We start from the raw sequence: 15309 nt of genomic DNA on the forward strand, positions 1-15309 counted from the left end.
TACCTGAAAATATCAATAATATGTATTTATTCTGCCTTTGGTCTAATTATGTACAGAAATGTCATCATGTCGATCATGTTTGTATTGGTATGTAAAGTAATTAAAAAATGCCTGTAGATCAAGTCTACTGATTAAGTAATCGACATTTTCATTTTAATTATGAAATAGATGTATTATTAATACTGAGATATTATGATATTGTTCGTTTTGGGGTTATTATGGTTCCAGAAAACTTGTAACGGTAAATGGTAATATTATAAATTCAAATAAAAAGACATTCTTTGGCCAGAAATATAGGGCAACCTCTTCAGTAGGATTTCGGTGATTTGAATCAATGTAAGTCAGAAACATCTTCGAGATAATGACTTGTTTGCGATATCAGCCTAGGTGCAGGAAGCGGACGTTAAGTCCCAGGAACGAGCGAACGAACAAGATTATCACTTTTCGTCAATTTTTGTCAATTCTACCTAATGAATGTGGTTTATTAACTAAATAACACACAACAGACGAATAGAGTGGCCATGATGGTTTTGAACAGCATAAAATTATCTGGTGACTATATCCGTCTTCCTCTAAACTAAATGAAATTCAAGTTTTTTACATCATTCTTCTTCACGGAGGTTTGTTCGATTCTGTCGAACGCCTTGGTGCTTGTGTTCTCATGTGGGAGTAATTACAAAATGTTACATGAATTGAACAGCATAAAAGACATTGATTTTGGACGTGACCTATGAGCCGCCATGTTTATGGTCTAGTTGTATGTGTCTGGTATAATTAAGGTTCGTGATTAAAGTTACCCGAATGGATAACTTGAAGATAAATGAAGAATTAACCAACCCTTATGCCGCTTCAAAGGCGCCATTCGGTCGTCCGTTATTTATGTTGGTGTGATTATATATCGCACTGGAAAGCATTATTTCATAGGCACGGTGTGTACAACCAAGATGTGTACAAATTGAATATCTTAACAGTAAATTACACTGGATGCCCGTCAGTTTGTCCGAAACTATTGATGTTGTTATGAAACTTCCGATGGTGAGGAAATTCATGATCACAAAAGCTGGTCTAGACACACTGAAAACTTTCTTTACTCCAGTTTAAACATTATTTCACACATGTAGTAAACGTTATTTTTATACCAATCACTCTGATAGTTTATCATTTTCAGTTTGTTTACAGATAAAGTGAAATGAAATGGGGTTTAACGTGGTACTGGGCTAATGAAGACGGTCATACGCCACACAGGGGAAATTTTGCCCGGACAGCAGCACTAGGGCCTACTATTATATCGAATTCCAAAACTGTTATGGGTTCTTTTACGTGCACGCCAATGTGTACAAGGGACCACGGTTTTCGTCCCATCCGAACGATTATACGTTGTCCCTTGCCAGGCCCCCTGTCCTCACAAGGATTACAGATAAAGAGATAACGTTTCAAAATAAGAGTGGTTTTCTTAAACCAGTAGAAGAATTGGATAATATTAGCCTGCCTTTTAAAACACATAATATTCTGTAGGCCCGTACAACAATCTGTAGGCCCGTCCACAAAAACCGGAAACCGAGAAAATGACGTTCAGAGTTTGAATAGTCCAATATAATTTATAAATAATTTTTAGATTTTTAATTAATTGAATATAAAATTATGAGCAGAGAACGTGATACTGACTACCATACCATAAATACGGAACTACGCAATTTCAACACTGACTTTTCTTTATGGAAGTATATATTTCATTCCAAATACACGTATCTAGTAATTTCATACCATTTCTGGAACCCTTGAGGAGGATGTCCATAAGGTGTTGATTGCCACTGCTTCGATTTCGTTTTCCTGTTTGTAAATTCAGCGTCTCCTACGCTTCCGATATTCATAGATTTTTCAATCTCGGTGAAAAACGTACATCTTAATTTCTTCCTGGTTAGACACGAGCATTGTATAAGGAGAGAATAGTGGGCACGGCAGTTGAGTTAATTTTGTTATATAATTTAAATGCATTGAAATGTAAGAATGAAATCTCTTGAATAGAGCAAACCACGATGGCGAGGTGAGCACTGTGGGGTCCCGGCTTTGATCCCGATGTTGACAGAGTAAGTTCCTCGGGATTCACATGACGAAAAGTCCGAGGTCCTATGTTTATCATTTGCAGCATGTTAAAATGGTAATGGAACCAAGGGTAGACTGTATTTCATCTGTTAGTGCAAAATTTCTCCCATAGCACAAACCATGGCGTATTCCCATCTTCATGAGGCATGAGCCCGGTTTGTGCAGAAATGTAAAACGTTAAACCCTATTTCATCTCTTGAATGGCAAAAAAGATGTACTAACGTTTTTTGACTTCGGACCTGACAGACGTTCAGGACGCCTCGTCAAGCTTTTGTAGATATATGGACATTCGATTAAACAAAACTCAGATTCGCAATCAGATTGTAAGCGTTTGGTTAAACTAGAAGAATATTAGCTGTACTCAGTGGCGGACTGGCCAGGTTGTCAGCTTGCCCAATGGCAAGTGGGCCCCCGAGGAAGTGCCCCCCCCCTTGACATTAGACAATATATATATTTAAAATATAAATTATCAAAAAATATATAAATATTAGAAAAAAATATTAGCATGAAAATTCTAATTACATCTTTTTGTTTCCACTTACATATTTTTTGAAAATTTAATTTATTCATTTTAAAAATCAAATGATAGATTTGTTTGGTGGGTGTGCCCTTTTTGTCTTCTGGCAACCAATATTTTCAGACCCAGTCCACCACTGGCTGTACTTCTTTGGTTGAAATTTTAATTCCTGTAATATTTTTAGCTAATGAAATAGCTTAAACAGATCTTCTTCTTTAAATGTCTGTAACGACGAAGATTGTATTAAATAAAGCATGGCATGATCCTATATGTAATTTATTTAATCCCGAAACCAAATTAGAAATGTATTGTTTAATTTGTAATTCATATAACATATGAAGCCAGAAAAAAGACCTGCAATAGGAAGATTTAGCGTGTACATAATGATTCTTGAGTGCAACATGTTTGCTTCAAACGGAATTACAATGATTTATGTTCGTCATCATTTAAAATACCGAAGTCAGCTTTGTTGACTAAGCACTAAACTGACCACTCCAAATTTGTTATAAACCAGCACTTACGCTATTTCTAGAAAGGCAAAGATAAGAGCCAGGAAAACAATCGTTTTCTACAAGATTTATATCAGTAGTTCATTTGTTGTTCATTAACTAATATTAGATTAACATGATCAATTTTTGAACTTTATTCGGTCTTAGTTGGCTTAGTCAACACAAATCAAGCCGATTACTGAGATTAGTTCGGATTACACGGCTATAAATTATCCCATGCCATGTCAGCCATCTCTGCTGAAACCGGATATCACCAACGAGGTGTATTGTGGGAAATTAAATATGATAGTTTAAAGATGTTGGGGATCGTTATTCCGTTTAATTAACTTGGTTCTGTTAAGATGAGTGGGTATAACATTAACTACACATTGATTACTTCGACAAACAAACTCCTTCACTCTCACCTTTGACCTTGTGGCCTATGCCACAATTAACACGCTGGCCTTCAGCGACTTGTTCACGTCGATCTGATGAGTGAGATCAAGATGAGAACTGACTGAATTTTTCAAACTCTTGAGCGAATGAAATAAGCAAGATAGAATATGTATTAATATTCTGTAAAAATGTAGATTATTTTGTTTTATTTCAAATAATATCTTAAAAATGCATATATCTTTGTAAACTTCCGATCCATCCTAAATACATAATAAGATAAGACCCTTGAAATGAAATGAAATAAAATGAAATAGGCTTTAACGTCCTACTGTTCTGCTCCTAACCTGGGCTAATGAAGACGGGCATATGCCATACAGTGTGCTATGAGGGAAATTTTGCCCGGACAGCGGCGTTATGGCCTACTCATATATCGAATTCCAACTGCCAAGGGATCTTTTACGTGCACGCCAATGTGTACACGGGACCTCGGTTCTTCGTGCCATCCGAACGACTAGACAGCTGTCCTCGTCAGGCCCTCCATCCTGCATCACTGACAAGGGGAAACCACGCCGGAAAATCTGGATGAACTTTCTTGGCCAATGCCTAGGGATCGACCACCCGACCTCCAGGCTAGCGAGCCAGCGTCTTACCCATTTAGCCACGTGATCCCCTATTTAATTGAAAAGATGTCGGTGACATTTATTCGGGATTTCTATAAAAAGAAATCTTATCTGATATGCACTGTTTCGATACTTTTTGCTAATGGGATCTATAGTGCTTGGTTTTGTGCTGCTGTGAAACCTTTAGTGTCTCTCAGCCGTTGGTGTACGCGGTAGGAAATCAATCTGGTGTTTAAGCGTTACATTTTAGTCAACAGCTTCAGGCATCATCTTTTCTACTGGCATGGGAATTTTTGAAGGTTGTTTCGCACGTCTTGTCATTAACTCAACCTGAGGTGGTGCTAAGCGATCGATTATTCAAAAGGCGAGAATATGTTTGGTGTGAAGAAATTTTGATGAATTAGAGCCAAGCTTCTGAAGGTCAATTTAAACCTTTCACGAGACTATAATGGTTTTTGTAACGTGCGGGTATTTCGAAATGTTCGCTGAAAGACCTTTTTTCATACCTGTCAATATTACTGAATGATGATAAGGAAAACAGTATCAAATGTCATGATCAAATCTGTATTAAATACTTAAAAGATTGTCCTGTGCTTTCAAACTGTCACATGATCGTAGTGTAAGGCCAAACCAAGTTGAATTTCTTTTCTTCGGGAAAAAACATAAAACCATTCAAAAACAAAAAAATACTTAGTTACTCTTCTCTAAAGTTTTTACTTCCAAATATTCCAGTTTTGAACATTTGACAGAACATCACACATAAAAGTTGATTGGGTTATTTATTGGTCAAGACCCTCGAAGAACTAAATTTAAATTGGTTTAGTCTAATATAATATGTAACAACCATATAACATTGCATTACTGAAGGTCAATGCGTCCTTTACTTTTACGCTATGATTTTTTTAAATACCCCATGCGTCTACGAAACTACTACACGAATAAAACGATTGTTTCTATTTATATACTCTTAATTATTAATGGAACCATAACAGTATAATAAAACTCAGAATATCCATGCACACTATGGCGAAATGATGAACGCAACCCTGGGTTTGCATCAGTTTCAATCAATTATCAGCGGAGGATGCAGAACAAATACAACTTACTGTGTACATACTACTCATTAATACTAATTACAGAAAACAAACGAAATAACGTGAGCTTTGGCGTATTTCTCAAATAACGATAATTAGAGATTTTAGACTGTTGTTTCGTTTGTTGGATGAAATGAAAATTACAGATATTTGGGAAATGTACCAGATGTATTTTAGATGCAAAATAAGTCAAAGATAAATAGTTAATCTCCAATAATAGTCAAGAGGGGCGTGTTGGGTAGTAGGGGCAAGTAATAAATAAAACGTTTCGTTGTTCCCTTTGTAACGCAAAAGAAAAAAAAAAATCAATAAATTATTCTACGGCCCTGCATAGACAGAATATAAATACAATATAGGTAGTTACAACCTGAATATAAAATTATCAATCCAAATAAATAAAGTTCTATTTTACACGATTAAGCGATTGTAAACTTCAAAATACAAATGTGACATACTCGTGTTCTAGCCACACAACACGTCAAATACACCTTAACCAGTCTAATACCTGTTTTATCCAAATGTCTAAGCATATCCTGTCTTGGCGTTTGGGGTCACAAATATCGCAATTACAGTTTAAATGAAACTATTAATATATGAAAGGACACACACACCTACAGTGAACTACATATATCTGTGAAATACACCAAGACTAGATTGATTCACATCATGGAAATAGCTGAGTCGGTTACTGAACGCTTGCATGGTATAAATGCCATGATGGAAACAGTCGAGTCGGATTACTGAACGTTTGCATGGTGTAAATGACCCCTGGATTTAAGGACGCAACCCTCTTTATTTATTAACATTTTATATATTTTAAGGCAAATGCATAATTCACATTTATACCATATATGACACATTACTAAATGAGAATTAAGAATATTTTACTAATCAACGATAAAAGGCAAATGCATAATTCACATTTATACCGTAGACATCACGCATTACTAAATGAAAATTAAGCATATCACTAATCAACAATGACGAACATGTAAACAGAATAACCCTTTTAAGTATTACATTTTATTTACCAGTATCAACAGTTTTCAACGTGTCAATAACCGTAATTTATTACCATATAAATTTATATTATTGATATCTTTATAAAGTAAATTTATCTGATAGGGATGTTGTCCATAAACTAGTTCACTGAACTTGTCAATTACTTATGCAAGCATATGAATTAAATTATTTTCCGCGCAACTAGTTTCTGTCTATATTGTAGACAAACATTTAAGTTCAATAATTTGATATTCAATATCTTTATTATTTATCTATTTCAGTTATGGTGATATTGTACCTAAAACAATTACAGGAAAAATAGTCGGGGGCGTTTGTTCCCTTAGTGGTGTATTAGTAATAGCTCTTCCGGTACCCGTTATTGTGTCCAACTTTAGTAGAATTTACCATCAAAACCAACGAGCCGACAAACGCAAAGCTCAAAAGGTAAACCTATGTGTTTTAGTTCATTTGTATTAACTTACGATGGCGATTGGGTTGATAGTTTACGTGTAGTTAAAGGGCGGTAACTCTTAAAAGCAATGGATTTTAGTTCATAGTGTGATCTCGTGCATCCATTTGTCCTTCAGCAACTTATTGTAATACGGTTTATTGTCTAGTCAACCAGGGCTGGATTGAACATTAAGCAACATAAGCACGAGCTTAGTGTATCATGAGAAGGGGACATCATATAATTTCTGCTTTGTTTAAATGAAAATGAAATGGGGTTTAACGTCCTACTGTTCTGCTATACAATGTGCTATGAGAGAAATTTTGCCCAGGCAGCGGCACTATAGCCCACTCTTATATAGAATTCCAGCTGCCAATGGATCTTTTACGTGCACGCCAATGTGTACACGGAACCTCGGTTTTTCGTACTATCCGAACGAATAGACAGCTGTCTTTGTCAGGCCCTCTGTCCTGCACCACTGACAAGGCGAATCCACGTCGAAAATTTCGATGAACTTTCTCGGCCAATGCAGGGATCGAACATGCGACCTCCAGGCTAGCGAGAATGCGTCTTACCCACTTAGCCACCGTGGCACCTTACTGCTTTGTTAGATGGCAAATTTAAAATATTAAGTTAAAAATTAATTAAAAACTTCTAAATAGTTTTCAATTGTTTTGTCTCTTTTTTTACTGTTATCTGCTTGACTCAATTAATAATGACGTGTACAAAACCTAAAAAAAAAATCAACTGTGCGTTTTCTTTCATTTTGATAAAAAAAAAGAAATAGTTTACTATATTCTGGAAGATAGGCCAGTGCCCAACAACTCGACTACCGCAAACCCCTTTTCAGTAAAGAAAAGCAATTTAAGTAAAATAGAAGTAAAAGCTATTAAAACCATATTATAATATACAAATAGAGCGGGAGCCCAGGGGGTTAACCTAGATGAAAAGTGTACCAATTTTCTCCTATATGGTATCAATGCATGTATATCTGGTATCATCAGAATGTAAGTCTGCCGGGTTTCTGGTGGTGCAGGGTGTGGTATTCCACGCCCAAAATGCCAAGCCCCAAACTAGGCTAGATTAGCTCAAAAGTGTACCACATGAAAATCGTACAGTAGTGTACAGTACATTTTCAGGTGTTACAAAAACACTCTAACAGACATTTCTAGTGGTGGGTTACCCCTGACAGAGCTATGTAACTGTCAGACATTTGTAGTGGTAGAGTATCCCTGACAAGAGTTTTCTAATTTCCAGACCGCAGTTAGGTAAGATTAGCTGAAATCTGTACCACCTAAAACAGCTTTGGAGTTGTTCAGTACCACTACAGGAATCATGAATGACCACTGCCAGACAGTTTGTGCGGTGGGTTACCCCTAACAGACACGCCCAAAATGCCCCCCCCCCCCCCACTACGATAGATTAACCGGCACTGTTCCCGTGGTCCAATACATAGCACGTATAGAAGAGACGATACTCTGTGGTTTCAGGAACAATTTTTTTTCAAAAACGCATTGTTAGCCCCATAAAACTTTTTATGCCAAAAAATCAATTTCCTGTAACCGCAGTTTATCGCCTCTTCTATACGTGATAGGTATTAGTATTCTACGCATCCTGGTTAAAAATTTAATTTTTTAGAACACGGGAACAGTGCCCGCTAATCTAGCCTAGTTGGGGGCGTGGCATTTTTGGGCGTGTCTATTAGGGGTAACCCACCGCACAAACTGTCTGGCAGTGGTCATTCATGATTCCTGTGGTGGTACTGAACAACTCCAAAGCTGTTTTAGGGGGTACAGATTTCAGCTAATCTAGCCTAGCTGCGGTCTGGAAATTAGAAAAATCTTGTCAGGGATACTCTACCACTACAAATGTCTGATAATTACATAGCTCTGTCAGGGGTAACTCACCACTAGACATGTCTGTTAGAGTGTTTTTGTAACACCTGAAGATGTACGGTACACTGCTGTATGATTTTCATGTGGTACACCTTTGAGCTAATCTAGCCTAGTTGGGGCACATGGCATTTTGGGCGTGGAATACCACACCCACCACCAGAAACCCAGCAGACTTAGATTCTGATGATACCAGATATACATGCATTGATAACATATAGGAAAAAATTGGTACACTTTTCAGCTAGGTTGGCCACCTGGGCTCCCGGTATAAAAGGGAAACATTGGTTATCCTCCAGCTATACCACGTCAAGAAATAGTGTTTGTCTGTATCATCACAGTATCCCTCTACTTTCCCACCTTCCAGATTTGCTGCAACTTGGTAAATCGATTCTCGGCGGTTATGAATAAGGTTCCACATGAAAACAAGGAATCAAATAGATACGTATCTGGTCCTATTTCGCTGGAGTTGCCGCTCTATACAATACCCAGATAATCAGAAGGCTTATATCTCTATCAACATACGTAAATTGACATGAATAATTAGCCTGTATAGACAAAGCATATGTATCCGGATTTCCTTCAATAGTTGGTCGATATCTAACTTATTTCAAACAGTCGTTCACATTGAACTATTCCGTGGTCAAAGAGTGTTTATAATGAAATGCTCATCACGCGACCATTGTCCTGTCCTAAAGCTCAGTGGAAAATAGAGTATCCTACCATATCTGTTAACCCTAGTGTGCATGCTATCTGAGAAAAAATTCAACAAAGCTAGAAAATATCGAAATTTATCGACGTATGTCGATTGTTGAGTCCCGTGCACACGATATCGAGCCGAGCTGGATACCTAGTCAAACGGCGACACGGGTTCCGTCATTGGTGACTTACACATGGTAACAAGCCAAGCTGAGTACCTAGTCAAATGGCGACACGGGTTCGGTCATCCCGTAATATGTATGCTACTACAAAATGGTCGTACGAAGTTTATTGGTCATGAGTATAAAAGCAACAGCACATTAAGAATTACAAAACGGATATAGTATGTTTTCTATAGTAAATGGTCACAGACACTTTGTCAAAATTAATATAAGTACATGTATTAATCTTCTTTTTTATTTCTTTCTATCTTACAGAAAGCCAGGTTAGCTCGTATCCGATGGGCGAAAAATGCCAGTGGGGCTGCTTTCTTAAATAGTAAAAAACGTGCAGAGGAAGTTCTGATAGCTCAACAACAGGGGATAGAATTAGACGATAGTTTTAAAGAACAGGATATATTTGAGATGCAACATCATCATCTGTTAAGCTGTTTGGAAAAAACTACAGTAAGTCTTCATATTGAATGCATACATACTATTTAATGATCTAGAATTCTAAAACATGTACTCAACTATTATATGTTCATACTTAACACGGAACTTTGTGCAAGTCCAATATGCGTTTCCGACTTTGGTAACTGTTTTTAACCAAATTAGTTTGGTGGCTGCAAGGGGGTGTGGTGGGGGATCGCCACCAGAGCTGTGAATTTATGAGACCAAGTTTTTCTAGACCATTTTTGTGCGTAGATCCCGAATCTGTGTGGTAATCAGATCAGACGTGTTTGGGGGGGCGTTGACGAGATATGGGGGGGGGGGGCAATGTCTACAATTAGGGGGAAATGTGGTTATGTTGACATAAATGATGACCATGTTATAGATTAATAAAACATAAATTTCTAGCACTGCCCATCTCTATATAAGTGTATATGATGCCCCTGGACAACTGTTTTGATTTGTGGGAAGGTGGGGGTGGGTGTGGGGGCTGCAGGTGTGCGTGTGTGGAAGAGTGTTGGGGGGGGGGATTGGCGAGAAATGAGTTCAAGCTGATATAAATGATGACTTTCTTAGAGCTTTGTATAAAAATTACTTTTTAATGTCGATGTACATCTCTAGATATGTGTATAAGATTCCCATTGTGTGGGGCGGGGCAAAATGTATTTTTTGGAGACAGAAAGCACTTGGTTCAAAATGGACCTGAAAAGTGGCTTCTCGTTAGCTTTTTCGTTCAGTACCAATTTCGTCATTCAAAATATTAAATTATAATGGTAATTATCAAGAGATCTGGAAATGTAAATAAAAAAACACAGTGAATAAGAGACATGTTTAGATAACATTAGTTTATTCTTAGTCTTCATCGGAAGATTCAAAATCAAAGTTCATAATATGAGCAGGATAAATATTTTCTTAATGGCTGATCAACAGATCGCATATATCCTTTGGATATACTTCAGATACCCATTCACATTGTAAATCTTCATTCCAGCCATGCATTGCAGGGGGTCATTTTGTTCGATCATTGGTTTTGCAGCTTGTCTGTATATTGCTGCAAAATAATTGCTGCGTTTAATGTGCAGCAAAAGACCACTAAGGCAAGGTCGTAAAAAATAAAAGCCTTTTATTTTTTCACCCAGAAAGAAAGAAAGGTTTGTTATTTTTCATCACGATAAAAATTCCACCAGAAAATCCTTCTTCTAGCGCCATCTACTGATGTAAGTCGCCTTTTGCCGTACATGGTACAAACAATTTTTTCTAAACCAGCAATTACGTCATCAGAAACATCATTTGTCTGTCCCAGCTCTTTAAAAATTGTTAGAAAATTTGGAATTATCTTGAAAAAGAAAGACAGATAGTCATTACCACGGAAAGCCTGTAGGCCGAGATATTCTCGACACTTTCAATACTTATCTTGATTGGTATATCAAGATTAGTATTGAAAGTGTCGAGAACTGATGTAAGACTTTGGTCCTTAAGACCATATTGTGTCTTTGACTAATTGTTGGTTAACTCTTTCTATGGAGTCAAATCCCACGTACTAATAAAAGCGGACATGTTTATATATAAAAAAAACAGTGATATTTTGGTAAAACCCTAACCATTGTCAAAATATCAATAAAATTCTATCTGTTTATGACATGGGGTTGGTAGACCAAATAAGGTAATTTCCCCACCCCCCACCCCCTGATCTTGGGGGAATGGGGTGTTTATTCCATATTAGGGAAATTAACACCAAGGCCAGTCTATAACGTGCAGAATTAAGGGTTTTTTAAAAGAGGTTGTTGAGTGAAATTGAGCAGAACTCATCCTAATACTCCTAGCAGCTATCATCTATGCTTTATTTGAGAACACCAAAATAGCTTACCTACTCTACTTCGCATTGCAAAATCATGAAGGCGCTTAAACAAATTGTATACTATTCAAAAAAAGTAGGGGATATTTGATTTTTAAGTGTTATTAAAGTCACCTAATGAAACTGACGAAGAAACAAATGACAAAATGAAATGAAGTTCACATTCATCGATTTATTCCAAATGATCGTTAGACTAAGTAAGGCACAGACTGACCATTATAAGGGTAAAATGATACCCGGGGTCAAACAGCAAAGTTACCACAGCATCACAACCAAGTCAGTAACGGGTAAATCCTCCTCTGTTTGCCAAACAAGCATTGATCCGACGTGGCATACTCCTAATGAGACGTCTAAGGTCATTTTGGTTCAGATTGTCCCATTCCTGTTGCAACGCAGCAGCAAGTTCTTGGACATTGGCAGGACGTTGTTGACGTTGACGTAACCTCTGTCCAAGCATGTCCCAGACATGATCGATGGGGGAGAGGTCGGGACTCAGTGCTGGCCAAGGTAATTTGGTGATGTTCTGTTGTTGGAGGTAACCTGTAACGATCCTGGCCCTGTGACATCTTGCGTTGTCATCCTGGAAGATGAAACGGCGGCCATGACGTCGTGCGAACGGCACAACATGGACTGCCAAGATGTTGTCCCGGTAGTACTGGCCTGTAACACGCCCTGCAACAACATGTAAAGCCGTTCTTCCAGCAATAGTGATGCCTCCCCACACCATAACAGAACCACCCCCAAATCGATCATGTCTGATGACGTTAACGTCTTGGAAGCGCTCGTTTCGACGACGCCACACCCTCCTACGTCTGTCCAAAAAATCAACAGTGAACCTTGGCTCATCTGAAAACATCACATTGCTCCAGCGTCGATTATCCCAGTGTTGACGATCCCTACACCAACGACGTCTTGCCTGAATGTGATGATCTCTCAAACAAGGGATCACGCGAGGACGTCGGGCGCGAAGGTGACCCCTATGCAGTCGATTCCGAATCGTCTGGCCACTCACTCTCACACCAATGTCTGTTTGAAGACGAGCGCTGATCTGATTTGCTGTGATGACACGATTTCTCAAGGCCAAGGTACGGATAAATCGATCCTGGGCTTGAGTTGTCGCCCTTGGTCGACCTGAGCGTGGTCTGTCCTGTACAGATTGTGTATCACGGTATCTGGACCATAGCCTGCTTATGACAGACTGAGAAACATTCATCGTCCGCGCCACAACCGCCTGTGTTGTGCCGATCTGTAGCATGCCAAGGGCACGTAACCTTTCATTTTGGGTAAGCCGACGCATATCAAAATTTGTTTTCTGGTCACTAAAACAATTAAACTGATGTTTCCACCCTGGAATTCAATGCCACAATGACTGTAACATTCAAAGTCAGAGTCGTGCAAATCTTGGGTTGGACCCCCATGATGATCCCAAGCATCACCTGCATTCCATGCGGTAGCTATTGGTGCGTTTGGGCGTCACATGTAACTGGAAATGTTTCTTCTGTTAGGTTCTATAGTGACTTTTTTCGTAGTCATTTGCATATTTTAGTATTATGCCCCAAAAATCAAATATCCCCTACTTTTTTTGAATAGTATATTTTGCGTTCTTGGTCGGTCGAAATAGACATCCCAATCATTCTCCTCACAAACGATGATCCAAAAATACACAATTTGATCGATAATCAGACGGGCAAAGGTAGAAAATATCGCGAAAGGTGACTTACATCAGTAGATGACGCTAGAAGGAAGATCTTCTGGGTGAAAAAATAACAGACCTTTCTTTATTACCGTCTTGCCGTAGTGGTCTTTTGCTGCACGTTAAACGCAGCAATTATTTTGCAAGAATTTGGAGACAAGCTGCAAAACCAATGATCGAACAAGGTGACCCTGCAATGCATAGCTGGAATGAAGATTTACAATGTAAATGGGTATCTGAAACATATCAAAAGGATATATTATATTATACGAGCTGTTGATCAGCAATCAAGAAGATATTTATCCCACTAATATTATGAACTTTGATTTTGTATCTTCTGATGAAGACTAAGCATAAACTAATATCTAAACATGTCTCTGATTTACTGTGTTTTAGATTTACATTTAAAGATCTCTTGAAAAGTACTATTATAATTTAATATTTTGAATGACGAAATTGGTACTAAACGAAAAGGCTAACGAGAAGTCACTTTTAAGGTCAACTTTGAACCAAATGATATCTGTCCTCAAAAATATATGTTGCCCCCCCCCCCCCCGCTCCCGGCACCCACCTCCACACAATGGGAATCTTATACACATTTAGAGATGTTTCATCAAGCTCTAAGAAAATCATCATTTAAATCAACGTGAACCAATTTCCCAATTAGATTCTATATTTACATTGAGATATAAATGACTAAAACTGAGCGAAATTGATTCAAATACACATTAAACGGAAAACAAAATCGTGTTGTTGGTGTTTTTCGTTTCAAAACGAGGCTGTATTGAACCAATGATATTAAAGAGCGCCAATTAAATTACTGTACGCCGCCATATTGAAATCATGTGATTTTCTAGTAGTATTCGGTTTCTTTTTCTAATTTGCTCCTAGTAGTACATAATAAACAAGAAACGTTAGCTAGGTATACACATCTCTATCTGTTTATTGTTTATTTGAATCATTGTGCGCCCGGATTAACGATGATAATACTTGTTTCGTACCTTTCTGTGTTGTAGTTAATTCCCCGTTCCCCATATTGGTGTCACTGTTGCGCTTGTTCTCTGGAAACTCTTGTAACCCTGTTCCTTCGGCTTTTTATGGCACTAATTAATCATTCACGTGTAACTTCCTATTCTTAAAATCCCAAATGTACTTAATATAATCTCATTCCCTGTATGTTGAAGTAGCCTACCTATGTCTGTTAACGGACAAACAAACATTTCCTAAAATGACTTTTCAAAGTAGCCAAATGCCTGGGAATGCATTCTAATTACACAAAAGATATATGTATAAGGTAATATTAAAACTGTGTATACAGGTCACAATTCTATGGAATACAATTACTGCTTATTTCTGTGGCTGACTTGCGAAACAGTTGAAATGCATGCTGTGAAATATGTCTGTGTGGAATAAATACCTATACTGCTTTGCTGCATGCTGTATTGCTTTTTGAATGTTATTCAAATACTCACCATTATGCAATGCAAGAGTAAAACCAGGTAGTTTTGGTTTAGAAAGAATAGGCATGCGTACATTTACTACTCTATATAAAACTAGATCTAGCCTTTCTAACATTATCACTTGCACTGTTTTAATAGTGTTAATAATACAAATGTATCATGCTAACTCACTGTAAAGATTCAACTGTGACTTCACAGTTAATTAGACAGAGTTTATTTGTAATGGATATACGTATATCTGGTTTAACTATATCATTATTGTGTACATTATAAAACTATACAAACCATTCCATATATAACGTATTTATTATTCACTGCAAATCAATAGGTATTCTCAAAGTGTATTGTAATTGGCATATGTTTCAATAGCTTTGTGATTAACTGTTGTTGGCAATGAATTTGACTGCACAGAGCAAAGTTTTATGTAGCTA

The 15309-nt window shown here is 37.6% G+C and overlaps 1 protein-coding gene across 1 annotated transcript in view; it reads left to right on the plus strand.

Annotated features, from left to right (window-relative positions):
• LOC126827217 (potassium voltage-gated channel protein Shal) overlaps nt 1–15309 on the plus strand; it is an 84580-nt gene that overhangs the window by 59861 nt on the left and 9410 nt on the right. Inside the window, exons 3-4 of the mRNA XM_050556456.2 lie at nt 6502–6664; nt 9697–9885. Coding sequence (XP_050412413.1) covers nt 6502–6664; nt 9697–9885 — 352 coding nt within the window. The remainder of the gene's footprint in view (nt 1–6501; nt 6665–9696; nt 9886–15309) is intronic.

Source organism: Patella vulgata, chromosome 7 (genome assembly GCF_932274485.2).
Source record: "Patella vulgata chromosome 7, xgPatVulg1.2, whole genome shotgun sequence".
NCBI classification, from domain to species: Eukaryota; Metazoa; Mollusca; class Gastropoda; family Patellidae; genus Patella; species Patella vulgata.